Source organism: Scomber scombrus, chromosome 7 (genome assembly GCF_963691925.1).
Source record: "Scomber scombrus chromosome 7, fScoSco1.1, whole genome shotgun sequence".
Lineage (NCBI taxonomy): Eukaryota > Metazoa > Chordata > Actinopteri > Scombriformes > Scombridae > Scomber > Scomber scombrus.
Genome location: NC_084976.1, coordinates 31,625,217 through 31,641,990, shown reverse-complemented (window position 1 = coordinate 31,641,990; position 16,774 = coordinate 31,625,217). Strand labels below are relative to the sequence as shown.

Sequence of the window (16,774 nt, the reverse complement as noted above, 5' to 3'; positions counted from 1 at the left end):
GGATGTATGAAGATAACATGGTGCAGTCCTTCTTCTATTGGTTTTTATTGGCGGTTTGCAACCAGCTTAAAGGTGCATTTACCGCCACCTATTGGACTGGAGATGGTCAGACCTATACATTAAAACAACCCTAACCCTTTTTTGTGATCTACTCAGGCGGGGAGTTCCGGTCCTCTGAAATGAGGCCAATGCGGAAGTAACTTAAAACTGCATTCTATCAAAAGGCCACCAGGGGGCGACCGTTTTGCTTTCAAAAGGACTTCCGTCTCTATACAAGTCAATGGAGAATTCACCAACTTCTCACTTGATTTCTAACCTCAGTAAACGTTTTCAAAATGTGTTTATGGTCTCAATCACTAGTTTAAAGCCTTCTTCAATGCAGTATGATGTTCATTTGTGAAAATTTGGCCTCCCTGATTTTATATGTGACGATAAAGCAGGGTATGCATTAGGGCGTGGCTACGTGGTGATTGACAGGTTGATTGGTTCACAGGTTCAGGAGGGCGCCTCATGCTCCTCCTGATGCCCATATAAGTAGAATCTGTGTTTTTATTTTTCCCAGCATGCACCTGAAATTTTCCAGATGGCGCTGCCCTGATCCGAAACTATTCGCTTCCAGGCCGCAGTCCACAAACCAATGGGTGACGTCACGGATGTTACATCTATTTTATACAGTCTATCGATATACTCCCTAACAGATTCTCTAATGTCAAACCCTGTTTTTCTTTTTCCACAACTTGGATCACCTCCTGATGTTCCTCCCTGTACTTATTACACTGCTGCTATACATGTTGAACTGTTTCTGGTTGTTCACATTATGAACAAAGACCTGTTGGATGACCTCAACATCCGCTGTTTTTTCTTTTTAAATAGCTCCTAACATTTGATCTCGCTCTTTATCTGCAAATGCTTCTCAATCTGTTTTCTCTCATTTCCACCTCGGGATCCTCAGTTCTTTGTTACTGTGCACCTTTATTCCAGCTTTGGTTACTATTGGATAGTGATCACTACCAAGTGGTGATTGGTTTTTCATTCCCCCTGTCTCTGTGACACTGAGCTATTACTAGACAGATCTCATTTAGTCCGATCTTGGCATGGTGTTTATTTCAGTCTCACAGCCACAAGATGTCACCAAATAACTAAGAAATAATCCAAGTTGTTATCACTCAGCATTCATGACTTCACAAACTGTTTGATCATCAACCACACAGTGACAGGAAGCATGAAACAGCATGAATGCCTCAGTATGTGCTGTAGGTGAACACCTTTACACACAACATACACACCTGACTCCACACAAGACTACACAGTTTAAATGGAAGTCAATCATTAGCTTTCATAGTGAGACTCACACATCCACATTGGTTATTATGTGTAACATCAGCCAAGAAGCTGGACAACTGATGGTACAAACAGCATTGAAAGGTAGCTGAAAAAGCCAAGAAATGTTCAGCCATGAATGCAGCTTCACCAGTGAGAGGGACATTAAACTTACTGTATTTTTAATGGAGATTTATATGACATCAAACTGTTAGAGCTTAGAATAGAGAGCTTGTTATAACAATATTCAGAAACATCAGCTTCAGGTTCATTCAGTGCCTACACTTGACATAAACTTATTTTATGACTTCCATTTCAACTTCTAGGTGAGGGTGTTTTAGCATTTGTATTTAAACTGCAGCATGAAATGTTTCAGTATTTCATCTGTTTAATGTTTCAATGGCAAAATTTCATCAGTGAGCACACATTTTTTTAATACATTTGGGCTAACTGACACACAGCAAGCTAATCTAGTTTTTGGTTAAAGGTGTACATTTACACATAAGAGTCTCTTAAAACATTCATGACTTATATTTATATTTTAGTTCATATAATGTATCCATGGTCAAAGTTGACAGAATTTGAACTCTGCTGGCTGTGGACCGTAGTTGTTATACTGCAGGAATGTTAAAATACATTTAATTTATCTATTCTATTATTTATTTCTATTAAAATATAAAGAAAGAAAATATTCAGTGATTCAGTGAGTTTTGCCTCGACAGATTTGAATTTCAGGCAATGTGGCAAAAGCTTTGAAACAACATTTAAACCTCAGGAAATGAAGTTTATACAAAATGTATTTAACCACTAACTGCAAATGTAACGTGAAAATGAAAGTTAAAAAAATTAGACTCTCAGAGGGCTGATAGCACAACCTGTTAACTATCAATTCATTTCAGTCTAAAATGTGTGTTATAAATTATGTAATGACACTTGGACTGAAAATAAGTATTTTAATATAAGTATTTTCTGTCTGCTTGCTCACAGGAATATTAAGAGAAACAGATACTTCACCCCAAGTTGTGCATCTGCCACAGATACTTATCACGTTTTTGCATTTCTGGGACATTTCCAATGAGGATATTCACATGAAATTCTCACCAGACTTTGGTATTAACTCAACAAAATTCACACATATAAAGAAATCAAAACATTAAAGCCCATAAATAAAGTTATGTGTTATAAAGTGGAATGCAACAGGAAAAAAGTATTCAACACACTAAGAAAAAGCAGTAGATCAAGGCAAGGAACCAAAACATGTTGACATATTGAGTACTTATTTCTCCCATTGTATATATGTATATATACAGTCATGGCCAAAAGTCTGTCAGATAATGAACCACTTCTCCCAGAAAATCATTGCAAATACAAATGTTCTGGTATGCACATGTTTATTTCCTTTGTTTGCATTGGAGCAACACAGAAAACAGAGAAAAAAAAGTCAAACTTGATAAAATTCCACACTGAACTCAAAAAATGGACTGGACAAAACTATTGGCCCCACAAACTTAATGTTGGGTGGCACATCCTGTGGAAAAAATAACTGAAATCTTTCGCTTCCTGTAACCATCAACAAGTTTCTTACACCTCTCTACTGGAATTTTGGACCGCACTTCTTTCGCAAACTGCTCCAGGTCTTTCAGATTTGAAGAATGCCTTCCCCCAGCTGCTGTTTTGAGATCTCTCCATAGGTGTTCTTTGAGATTCAGATATGCTCATTGCTGGCCATTCAGAATTCTCCAGCACTTGTCTTTAACCATTTCTGAGTGCTTTTTGATGTCTGTTTTGGGTCAATTTCCTGCTGGAAGTCCCATTACCTCTGACCTCTGGCAGAGACACAGCCTTCTGACACTGGGCAGAATGTACATTGTGCCCCAAAATTCTTTGGTAGTCATCTGATTTCATGATGCCATTCACACAGTCAAGGCATCCAGTGCCAGATGCAGCAAAACAACCCCAAAACATCTGTGAACGTCCACAATGTTTGACCAAAGGGACCGTGTTCTTTTCTTTGAAGGCATCATTTCAATCCATCCATCCTCTGCCGCTTATCCGGGGTCGGGTCGCGGGTGCAGCAGCCTAAGCAGGGAAGCCCAGACTTCCCTCTCCCCAGCCTCTTCGTCAAGCTTTTCCCGGGGGATCCTGAGGCATTCCCAGGCCAACCGAGAAACATAGTCTCTCCAGCGTGTCCTGGGTCTTCCCCGGGGTCTCCTACCGGTGGGACGTGCCCTGAACACCTCACCCGGGAGGCGTCCGGGAAGCATCCTAACTAGATGCCCGAGCCACCTCATCTGGCTCCTCTCAATGCGGAGGTGCAGCGGGTCTACTCCGAGCTCCTCCCTAATGACCGAGCTTCTCACCCTATCTCTAAGGGAGAGCCCAGCCACCCTACGGAGGAAACTCATTTCTGCCGCTTGTACCCGCTATCTTGTTCTTTCGGTCACTACCCAAAGCTCATGACCATAGGTGATTTTCTGTAAGCAGTACCATGATGTACTTTACCAAAAAGCTCTATTTTTGTCTCATCTGTCCACAGTCCATTCCCCCAGAAGGATTTTGGATTCGCCCTTTTCATTCAGATGGCTCGGTCTGAAGGTCAGCTTAAATTTGTTTGAAAGTTGATCAAGCTTCTTTAGCCACAATTCGAACAATTCTTCATTGTTGTTTTCCACCAATTTTTCCCCTCCGTCCACGTCCAGGGAGGTTAGCTACAGTGCCATGGGTTGTAAACTTCTTGATGACATTGCGCACAGTGGACACACGAACATTCAGATCTCTGGAGATGGACTTGTAGCCTTGAGATTGTCCATGTTTTCCCCCAGTTTTGGCTCTCAAATAGTCAGACAACTCTTTGCCCTAGGCTTCCATAGTAAAGGGGTTAGTTTGCCTTCTACTCTCCTTTTGTTTATCTCATCCCAGATGGTCTGGTCCCTCCCCCCTTATCAAGAGATTGAGGTCACCTGTTGGGAGCCTTCATAAACAGGGGAAGTTCAAGATGGCGTCCTCTCTCTCTCATCCTTTCAGGCACTCCATTTTGGCTTTGGTTTTGTGTTTTGATTGTGTTGAATATAGCCTTGGTTCATGTTATGTCTTATCTGTATTCAAGGAGAAACTATTTTCCTGGCACCAGGCCACCAGCCCTGCCACCTCCCTTCTGTACGCTGCCTTTTCTCCACCATTTTTAATGTTTTAATGATTGGAAAAAGAAGAAACGGAGAGAGAGAAAAATATAAGATGTTAAGGAATAATGTAAGTTTTGTTTTCTTTATTAAAATAACATTTCAATCAAATGATAATTTGTAACTATAGAACAACTGATTTTGAAAAAGAAAAGAAGTATTTGATCTGTGTAATTTTTTTCGGCTTTGTGGTTACAAGGCCAGGGTCTCCTCTTCTTCATCCTCGTCATCCTCTTCATCATCTTCATCTTGTCTGCATCGTCACCACCTGAGATCTTCATCTTTCAGCTCGGCTGGTCCCTGTAGCGAACATGACATTTAGGAATGAAGTGGTGAGCCAACCCCTGAGAAAAGTTTGATGTCTTGTTTTGTTTCTTTTATTGATAATTGAATATTTTATGTTGTTTTTATTATTGTTATTATTATTATTAAATTGTTAGCATTACATTTTTGGGGGTTTAGAAAAGTAAGAATAGAGTTAAACTTTTGGGGTAGACACCAAAGACAGGATGTATCGAACCAAAATAGGAATAAATAGTTGAATTATAGCCTAATTAGTAAAAAAAACAAAAAAACATTTTAATCAAACAGAAATTAATAATGAACAATAATCAGATACTTACCTGACAGGTGAATTCCTGATTAAGTCTGAAAAAAGAGAGGAAAAAGTTTATTTATTTTTGTATGTATTTATTTTTATTTTATACATGTGGTAGTGTTATTGTTAAATATTGTTTTGAGAAAATATAAGAAAGAGAGGGGAAAAAAGAACAGATTAATGAAAGATACAGTTTTGTTGCTCGACGCCTATTTCTCCAGAGCGAATCATGTCTTCTGAGATGTTGGTCCAAATTGTGTGTTGAGTCCTCTCTTGTTGTGTTATAGTGAGACTATCCAATTTAAAAACTACTTCTGGTTGTTACACCTGCTGCTCTCAAACAAGATTTTCCAAGTTTGGGATCAATAAAGTAAATCTGTGTATCAATCTGTTTATGTAAAAAAACCATAGACTGTATATAAAATGGACGTAACATCCGTGACGTCACCCATTGGTTTGTGAACTGCTGCTCGGAGGCCAATAGTATCATATCTGAGCAGCGCCATTTTGAAAATTTCAGGTGCATGCTGGGAAAAATAAAAACAGGGATTCTACTTATATGGGCATCAGGAGGAGCATGAGGCGCCCTCCTGAACCTGTGAACCAATCAACCTGTCAATCACCACGTAGCCACGCCCTAATGCATACCCTGCTTTATCGTCACATATAAAATCAGGGAGGCCAAAATGTCCCAAATGAACATCATACTGCATTGAAGAAGGCTTTAAACTAGCGATTGAGACCATAAAAACATTTTGAAAACGTTTACTGAGGTTAGAAATCAAGTGAGAAGTTGGTGAATTCTCCATTGACTTGTATAGAGACGGAAGTCCTTTTGACACCAAAACGGTCGCCCCCTGGTGGCCTTTTGATAGAATGCAGTTTTAAGTTACTTCTGCGTTGGCATCATTTCAGAGGACCGGAACTCCCCGCCTGAACAAAACACAACAGAGTAAAAACTAACAGGAGCTGATTGTTCAGGTTGATTTTACACAATTACAGTGACCAGAGTTGAAGTTAAGGATGGAGGTTTATTGGTCTTTGTGGCTGTAAACACTTTGAAAGCAGTGAACAGACAACAGACCACGGTGTAGTTTTGTGTATAGGAGCTATGTTAACTCACGTGAAACTCGCTGTAACTATTGTTGCCGGTATTTAAAAATGGCGGGTTTGATTCTTGTATCAGACGGCTCATGACTCTTCCAGTGACTCTCTGATCAATCAGTGGTCAGCAGTCTGTTGACGTCACATTTAGTATCGGCTCGGCTCGCTTGGAACCATGCTAGGTGAAGTTCAGGAGGAAAACCATCCCAGCCTGGCGATATATATGGCAGTTCATGTCTTCCATCATGTAATTCATCAAGAGTGACAAGGGACATTAATAGTGTTATTTGTTGTACTGTAAAATCAAGTTAACTTTTGTAAAATATGCTTTATATATATTTGTAATAATATGCTTAAGAAGAATATAGTTGTTGATAAAATTGGTGAAAGTCCTGACTGATTAAAACAGGATCATACACTAGAATACCCTCTTTGTTTTTAATAGAAACATTAGCTTTCTGATCATTAACGTGCATTTTGTTAGGCAATACAAAAGTTGGATTGTTTCCATTCAAGTCTCCAGTTTGTCTTGCTCTGCTCCTATCTTATCCTATTTCAGCCTTTGTTAATTTGTTCCCAGGAAATGATCTTTCATAGCCAAAAATCTTTCATTTCCCTTCACAATTATTTTAATATCCTCTATTTTATGTTTAACTTTATCTGTGTGTTACGCTTCTTAAAAGAACGACGTCTTCAAGGTGCAACACATTTATTGTGGTTCTTCATATAATGTCCTGTGCAGAAATACTTATACAACACATCAGGGACGGTCCAATATTTTCGCAGCACACTGGTTGTCATAACCTCTGACTTCTCCTGTCATTAAAATACTGAAATCTTACATATAATTGGCACTGAACTAATATTTTCACTATGTCATGTGCACAGTCACTGAACTTTCTCATATTAAACAACACCTGATGTAGAAAACCTGTATAAAACAACATTTCTATGGCACCTGAAACTGGAAACAACATTTATATCCCATATTCATAAGGGAATTTCAACACACTTCAAATTATTATGCTGTCAAGTTAACGAATCACAACATTACATTGACAGACCTGACATCACATTTCCTCCTAATAAAGCAGTGACACCTACAGCCTAACATAACACTACAGGTCTTATTTGGCTGTCTAACTGACCCAATGTATTGTGTTTTTAACACTGAATAGAAATAATATCAAAATGGATAAAACAGGCGAGCTGCTAGAGTTTAACACTGCATAGAAATCACATAAAAAATATCGTAACAGGCTGCTAGAGTTTAACATTAGCACTTAGCACTGTACAGAAATCACCTGAGACGCTATTTAGTCACGGACGTTAACAGCTAGCATGCTAACATTAGCGCTGGTCGCCGATCTTTCATTCAAAGTAAACACACAACTTCCGGCCCCATACATTAATATTTCCCCTTTCTCTCACATCACAACACTGTCTTAAACAACTTGTGCAGAACTACATATACAACACATCAGTGACGGTTCAATATTTTCGCGGCACACTGGTTGTCATAACCTCTGACCTCTGACTTCTTCTGTGGCCGGAAGAACAGTCACTGCATGTAAGATGCTACACTCGAGAGCTTCCGAGCCCTCTAAGTCTGTAATTACACAGACTTAGTTTTAACTGACTGCCACAGGAACAGATTGATAAATAATCATGTTGTTTAAGTGATTTGAGTTTTAAAATGGGGATACAATGTTTACATGGGGTATTTAGTGTCAGTGTCTTCAATGTTACTCTAAACATTCTGTAGAAAACCTAAAACTTTATTAACCAGTGCCACATGTGCAATTGCTAATAAATGCAATGAACAAAGCTAGCCTATCCACAGCCAGGTCTGTATTAGTTTTCCCTTTTCCCTCTTTGACCTGGTCTTGAACTTTGATTGATTCAGGGCTAATTCTGAGTGATATTTCTGATCTTTTCATTTAAATTGAGTGAAATTGATGATATAGCACTGCCATACTTCAATGACAATGGATCTTAGATGAGTGAGTTAGTGATGTTGGGCCTTGTTTACAGGTCTTGCAATCAGCAATAAGGAATGATTATTAAAGATCAGAATTCATGATCAGAATCAATGGAGAACAGGGAAAAGATCAGTCTCGTTAAATGTACTGATCAATCAATTTGGAACTTTGGTTAATAATTGACTTTATAACTTTAACCAAATGACTATCAATAACTAGTTAAGGTTGAAGCATTCTGGAGTTCTTTGCAGACCTATTTTAATCTATTCTTGTGCAACATCAAACAGACAGCAAACAGATAGCATACTGTGGCTCTATTTCACAGGCAGTAACAGCCAGGTACAATATCTCTGTGTCACAGGGCTGATGGCACATTGTGTTTAATAATAATATTAAATAAATAAATAAGTAAAGACTTTTGGTATTGGAAAATTAATGTTGATTTTAAATCTGCAGCCCATACATCAGTGGAGAAAGCGAAGAGTCCAAGATGTGTTAAACTGAAAAGGTTTATTGAGATTTGATCAAGGAGAATGAAAGAATAATCAGTGCACAGTCTGTCCTGATGATCTATCTATCTATCTATCTATCTATCTATCTATCTATCTATCTATCTATCTATCTATCTATCTATCTATCTATCTATCTATCTATCTATCTATCTATCTATCTATCTATCTATGTATCTATCTATCTATCTATCTATCTATGTATCTATCTATCTATCTATCTATCTATCTATCTATCTATCTATCTATCTATCTATCTATCTATCTATCTATCTATCTATGATTTTTTTCATTTGACCTTCCTTTCCTTTCCCCTTGCTCATTTATCTTGCCAAAATGACGTCAAGCTGTCCATTGTTTAAAATACTGATTAGAGCTTTTATGTCATTTCTTCAGAATTTACTCTCGCAGCTGTTGTGTTCATTTCTGCAGAAACTGCTACAAACTGAAGCAGAACTCCCTCCAACATAAACTCCCACTACTTGACAAATCACTTTGTTACTGTTCAGTGTGAGCAATGCCCAAACATGTGTTTTAGCTTTTAAACCAGAACACATATGAACATGGAAGGAGTCTTTAAAGATTTGGTTTTTGGGTACTTTTGCCTTTATTGATCATTTGTTGGCAACAATGCCGACAGGAAACAATGGGTGAGAGAAATGGTTATGACACGCAACAATGGTTGCCATTGTTGCCTTGCCAGACTCAAACCAGGGCTGCTGCGGATAAGTAACATGTGCAGTAACCACTTCCGGGCCGCTTTAAGAAACCAGAACTTTATTAGACATTTACAGTTATTCAGAATTTATAGGGAGCAAACATTCTGCCACATAGTTTGAATTTGTTTTAAAAGCAAATTTTACTGTGATCAAAAGCTGCAGTGATTTTTAATTGATTAATCTGTAGACCGAAAATTCTTATAATTTAACTTGTTTAAGCAAAAAATCAAAACATTACCTTGTTTCAGCCTCTTAAATGTGAGCATTTGACATTTATGGCGCTTTTCCACTACACAGTTCCAGCACGACTCGCCTTGACTCGTCTCGACTCACCTCGGTTCTTTTTGCGTTTCCACTAGGGAAAGTACCTGGTACCTGGCACTTTTTTAGTACCTGCTCTGGTGAGGTTCCAAGCGAGCCAGGCCGATACTAAATGTGACGTCGACACACTGCCGGCCACTGATTGGTCAGAAGAGTTGTTGCTGGAAGATTTATGAGCCGTCCCACACAAGAATCAAACCCGGCATTTTTAAATACCAACAACAGCGTTACAGAGATTGGTTTCTCTTCTCTTGCTTTGTGTGAGACAGAAAGCCTCATACAGCAGCAAGTACACCATCGCCTCCATGTCCTCCATTGTTTATGTGTTTTGTGTCGCGTATAAAACGAAGTCACTGCAGTTTCGCGGCAACCCCGCTCACGTTGAGTAGGTACTTTTTTGTAATGGAAAAGGTTCCTGGAACCGTACCGAGGGGAGGCGAGACGTGCTGGAACTGTGTAGTGGAAAAGCGCCATTAGACGGGCGCAGAGACGGAAATCCCGGCCTTCAACTCCTTATTCCCAGCAGAGATTGAAAAAAAAGGCATATTAATTAAAAATAACTGTAAGGGAGATGAATATGGGATGATTGTGACCCACGCAGCTGGACGTCTGTTCAGCCTGGCAAACTTGGAATCCATATTTGCAAATGTGAACTGGTTATTGCTCTCAGTGAATACATCTTTAAATTCCCATGACACGAGTATTTCCATGTGATGCTACTTTCTACATCTCAGAGGGAAATATTGTACTTTACTATAGTACAGTTTGAGGTACTTGTACTCTACTGTAGTACAGTTTGAGGTACTTGTACTTTACTGTAGTACAGTTTGAGGTACTTGTACTTTACTGTAGTACAGTTTGAGGTACTTGTACTTTACTGTAGTACAGTTTGAGGTACTTGTACTTTACTGTAGTACAGTTTGAGGTACTTGTACTTTACTGTAGTATTTCCATGTGATGCTACTTTCTACATCCCAGAGGGAAATATTGTACTTTCTACTCCACTACATTTATTTAACAGCTTTAGTTACTTATCAGATGCAGATTTGACACAATGGATAATATAATATATATATATATATATAATATAACAAGCTTTATAAATACAACACATTGTTAAAGATGAAACCAGTGGTTTCTAACCTTTTTGTCTTTTGATGTCTTACAAAAAGCATTGTGTAGTCAGGCTCACATTTCAGATGTCTAGTGTTAATAATCTAATGATGTCATGTATAATAATATATCAGTCAAACTTGTGCAAACTTAGTGACGGATTTCAGACAGTAAGTGCAATCCAATCCTCAGGTTGAATAGAGTTAAGTTAATTAAATGAACTAAAATATCATTACATTACTCGGTTGTGAAAAGATGACTTTTTTTTTTAACTCCTCTTCGAGCTAGAAACAGTTCAGATTATCAGATTTCCTCTGAAATACAAGTTAAATGCCAACTCTGATTACAATGATAAAGGTATCTATCATCTCTGCCTCCTCCTCCTCCTCCTCCTCCTCCTCCTCCTCCTCCTCCTCCTACTCCTTCATCTTAAGCTGCTTAAATGACGAAGGGACTTGTGCCTTCAGATGCAGAGGGAGCAGATGCAGTGCAGCAGATCTGTAAGTGAATGATTCTTTACTTTCTTGGTCTATTCTGTACACTCATCTTTTTCCTGTCTGTCACGAAGAGGAATCTTTCCTCTGAGTTTTATTACATTTTTTCACTTTTAAAATGAGTCTTTCTTTATTTGAATTAAGAGTTTAAGGACAAAGGATGTTATATTGTTGTACAGGTTGTAAAATGGCCTGTGGCAGCTTTGTGAGTTGTGATATCAGGCTATATAAATAAAACGGACTACTTTGAACTGATGGAAATAGCAAATTTAACAGTTTAATCTTTTTTATGGGATGAACTTTAACTCAGCACTCTGCACTCACATCTGCAGATTACTTCTTCTTAATTTCTTTCACACATTAGTGTTGGAACCAAACTGATAATTTCCCTCTTTTTACCAGCAGCACTTCATCTGTTCCCCATCGTTTTGTGGTTTGTGATTAAAATGATATTTATAGAACTATTAATGTATTTCTCATGTTGATGTTTTCTAAGAGATGGGGTTGCTTTCTGTAGCTGTAGCTGTTCTGCACTTTCAAGCAGCGGTGGAAATTAATGAAGTACATTTACTCAATTTATGTACTTAATTACAGTTTTGAGATACTTTATACTACTATATTTGATGCCACTTTGTAGTGAAATGTTGAAGAATTTAGTGAAATATTGTGACAATAGTCCGACTCAAGGTTTTTAATGTGGTTTTCATGTTTAACACAAAGTTTACTGGTGAACGTCTTACTCCTTACATCTTATATTTGTGAGTCTACTGTTTGTTGTTGATTTTGTTGTGTTTTTTGCACTGCAAAAAAAAAAATACTTTAACAACACACATGACATTTTTCCCTTATGTCAGCGTTTTGCAACAAATTCAGAACTCATTCATAGAAAAATGTTAACAAACTTTACAACTTTACAAAATTGCAATTACATACTGTAGCAAAGACAGTAGAGGAAATGTTAAAGCACTCAATCACAAGAAATTGCCACCAATAGAAATTCTCCACTCATTTGATTCTTTAATTAGCAGGACATGCTTATTGTTTATTATTTGTTTTCTTTTTCCTTCTCATATTAATTGATAATAATAATAATAAATCTACTGGAAAGGGTTTAACAGGCTTCTTTACTTTAAATTTTTTTATGGACATATTTATTTTATAGCTTATATGCATTATTGTAGGGTTTAATTATTAACTGTTTTGTGTTGTTTATATGGTCCATGCTTTGCACTTACTCATTCATTCATGTATAAATAGTTTTATAACAATCATGTGCGGTGGCTGAGAAGGGTCATCGGAATCGTAAAGTTCATCACAATGCAAACACCACAACGCAAATGTTGTTGGACTTTCTTGTAAAGAGAGGACTCAACAACAAAGACAGAGACATTTTTAGTTTATTTAAATACGTCTGCAGGCAGGCGAGTTTTAACACATAACACAGAACGTGCTATGGGCAAAAAGGTGCACTGAAGTCTAAACAGATTTGCCTTTTATACACACAAGTAACTTTACATGGCTCTCAGCCAAGTTGAGAGTGGATAGAAACAGACCTCAAACTCTTCTGCCTGTCCTGAACAGAACTTTATGACTCTGGACAACTGATCAAAGAATGGATGTATTTTTCCTAATACAGCAATACATGGTCCGGGTTACCAGGGACTATTATTGCTGACGGACAGGCAGCGTTTTTTGTCAAAGAAGAGGAAGAAGAAGAAAGAGGGGAAAAAAGAGGAGGTGAAAACATTGTTTTTATAAAATTGTTATTATTACTAGTACTAGTACTTTTCAATGTATTTTTATATATTCTGCCATTTAGCATCAGGTTAGATATGAAGCTAATTATAAACTTGAGCATTAACTTACTTCGTGGGTAACAATAGTGATTTGGATGAATGTAAATGTAAAGCTGATTGGTGGTCAGGGACATTTGAGAAGGAGTACTTTCCTCTCTTTGCTTCGTCATGTTCTGTCCAGTTTGTGACGTGAACCTTCAAACTGTCGGTAGAAATGTTTCTAAGCAGTCTTCAAGATGAAGGTACAGTTTATTCTGACATTTAGTAAAGTTAATCAACATGATGGATTGCTATGTTATTTTCAGAATATATACTGTTAGTTAATCATGAGTATACCGCTTCATGTATGGTCAAATCCATAACAATAGGCATATCGAATGCAATGATTGTAATACAGAATCAAAACTAGAAAAAAGGAAAAACCCAAATTAAATTGAAATCCCTTAATTTAAAGTGGCATATTTCACAAATTCCAACAATTGTCAACCATCACACCCTCCTTGGGGATAGCGCTATAATGATGCTATTTTCAACATAAATACCAATTCTCATGAAACTTCCCAGGAACTTTAAAAAAACATGGCAGACTATATAAATATAAGACACTGAAAAGTACAGTCACATAGTGACATTAATAATGGTTTTATAAAAACAACGTTTCAATAACTTTTTCGTTTTTCTTCTTCTTCTTTGACAAAAAACCCTGCCTGTCCATCAGCAATATTAGTCCCCAGTAACCCGAACCAATTGTAGACCGCTGCTTCCGTTTTTCCCGCTTTTTTATTTGCGTTGTGGTGTTGACATTGTGATGACCTTTCTCGGCCACTGTGATCATTTGGCTGAACAGGTCTGTTGAATCGATGGCAGTCTGCCCATTGACCACTGATAGAGGAGATCTGTTGTTATGTTGAGTCATGGCTCACTATTTCAAACACTGTTCATTCTATTCAAGACATGGCATTAAATTACAGCAAGTGTTACACTGTGATTGGATTGCTAGCTGCCTTCACATCTCTTTGATCCTGGCACATCTCAGTGGCTTGGACTTTCACTGGATCATGTTACCTATACTTACACTATGAACAGATAGACTGCGTTTAGAAGGAATTATTATGGCTCAACAATTTTGAGCAATTTTGATGAAAACAACAGAACTGCAAAATTTTGCCATAGTAGGATTCGTGAATTTGTAGGCCAAACAGACCCGGGCTAGCTGGTGATGCTACTTCAGTAGATATCTCAGCAACACAACACATATAGGTCTTTGACATAAACTCAAAAGTGTTATTTCTTCACATTCTGTTGATAATTTTAGTTAATATGGGAATGTTTTAAACTAAAATTCTGGCCAATTTTCTTTAATAAATTATATATTTGAGGGACATTAGTCTCTATCGCTTAGACACAAACTTTATTAGTCTACCTGTATTAATATCATGCTCCTTATGTCTTCTCTATTCTTAGATTAAGTTTAATTTATGGTGTGAGTGGTGAAGCTGATTACAATTCTCCAGTGTGGACAACAAAACTCAAACTAACTCTATTTTATCTGTATTACAGGAAGAGAGAAACTCGTGAGCCATCTCACCATGAAGGGAAGAACAGTTCTTCTCCTTAGCTTCATCATAGCGGCGTACTTCTGTGGCACTGTTGCTCAAACAAAAGGTGGGTAATTAAATGGAACTTGTGATGTTCCCCTACATTTTTTTCATTTCAACATCGTATTCAAAAATACAGATTTTAAAGAATTTCAAAATGTAACTGCCATGCAGACATCACGAATGGTGAAAGCTATCGTATAAAAAAATGTTTAATTGGTCCTCCACGGGGAACTCTGATTCTGTAATCTTACTCCCAGAATATGTATTTTCTGGGAATACAATGTTGACTTTATTTGTCCTCTTTCCAGAGTGTAAAAGTGTCACCCTGGCTGACATTGTCTTACTGGTTATTATGTCTGACAACATTTTTGAAAGACAGAAACTTAATCTTTTGCTTAATGTGGACTGTTTGTTATTGTTTCTAACCAGGTCTCACTCCACTATACGACTACAATACTATGTAATTTTTTTTCTCTTTTTGTTTTTTGTCTTTTTTCAGATTTGGCTGAAAAGATTTCAGATATTTTCTTCTTGGTGGACAGTGGCATAAGTCAACAACAGTTCTCCCTGTTCAGGACAGAACTTAACGAATCGATCAATCAGCTTAACGTTGGGGCATCCAACAACCGTATCGGGTTGGCCCAGTATGGTAAAAATATCAAGGTTGAATTCCTTCTTAACGCCCATCAAACCAAACAGAAGATCCAGGCTAGTGTCAAGCGTTTCCGTCTGCGCCCACCACAACCCAACGATCCACGAAACCTTGGCAGGGCTTTGGGGTACGCCAGAACTAACTTTTTCACCAGTGATGCAGGGGGCCGTGCTGAGCAAGGCTTCAGACAGTTCTTGGTCGTCGTGAGTGGACAGAAATCAAGTGATAGTGTGGTTAGAGAGGTTCGTAAGCTCAGATCATCAGGGGTTACTATTGTTGGGATGAGCGCAGGTGCACCGATGGATTCAATAGACGTGTTGAGTGATGTGTATGCGTTTGATTCTCCAAGAGTAACTCTTCTGAAGGACATCTTCATAACTGAGAAAGAGGACAGCATTACTGAAGGTGAGAAACCTTTTGTTATTATCTAATTTACTTGATCAGTTACTATAGAGCAAACTAAATAATATATCTGGGCTGCAACCAACAATGATTTCTTATTGATAAGTTGATAAAAGTCTATAAAACAGTGAAAAATGCCAAAAGATTCAACCTAAAATGACTTGATCGGTCTTGATCAACAGTCCACAACCCAAGGAAATACAGTTTACTGTCATAGAAGACTAAAGAAATCAGAAAATATTTACCCGTAAGAAGCTTTAGATTGAGGGTTTTAGCATTTGTCGTAAATAACAAAATACTCAAAAATATAAAATTTACAATCAAAATACACAGTGATTCATTTTCTGTTGTTTGATTCATTGATTAATAGTTGCAGTTCTAAATAATATTAATATATTTCAAGTGGGTTGTTTTTGTCTGAATTGTTGCCTTAGACTTTTAAAAATGTATTTTCTTGCACTTTATCAACAGTCTATCTGAAAATGTATTCCATCTTTTTTAACACAAAGGAGAGTGATTCTTATATTTACTTTTATGATATATTTCTTACTGACAGAACAGCATATCATAATACTTTACAAAGTAAGGCAGGTGCAATATGTACGTAGATATGGGCTGACGTGGTTTTCACCGTAGACCATGCTGCCAGATAGTAAACAATTATTGGAATTTATATTTTAAGGTAAATGATTCAATCAGATCTCCAAAACATTTTGTCAGTTTGTAAAATTAAAATATAAGCCAAAGATAGCTATTGTTGTTGTAGCCAAGCAGCCAAAATTTAAACCGAGAACTGCAGGATCATTCTCTGGCAGTTAGTGAATGCTGTTGAAAAAAGTGTGAAGTATGAAAATTAAAAATCATCACCATTAACAACTTTTATGCCAGTTTTTAACCTAGCCACTTTTACAAATGCAACAAAATCATGCTCACTTGGTCAGCCTGTTACATCCTTGTAGACCTATAAGCATTACTTAATGAATA

General features: G+C 37.5%; 1 protein-coding gene across 1 annotated transcript in view; it reads left to right on the top strand.

Annotated features, from left to right (window-relative positions):
• The first annotated feature begins 11,322 nt into the window (after positions 1-11,322).
• Positions 11,323-16,774, top strand: part of LOC133983135 (collagen alpha-6(VI) chain-like) — a 38,210-nt gene continuing 32,758 nt past the window's right edge. Inside the window, exons 1-3 of the mRNA XM_062422094.1 lie at positions 11,323-11,345; positions 14,696-14,800; positions 15,236-15,793. Coding sequence (XP_062278078.1) covers positions 14,725-14,800; positions 15,236-15,793 — 634 coding nt within the window. The 5' untranslated portion in view covers positions 11,323-11,345; positions 14,696-14,724. The remainder of the gene's footprint in view (positions 11,346-14,695; positions 14,801-15,235; positions 15,794-16,774) is intronic.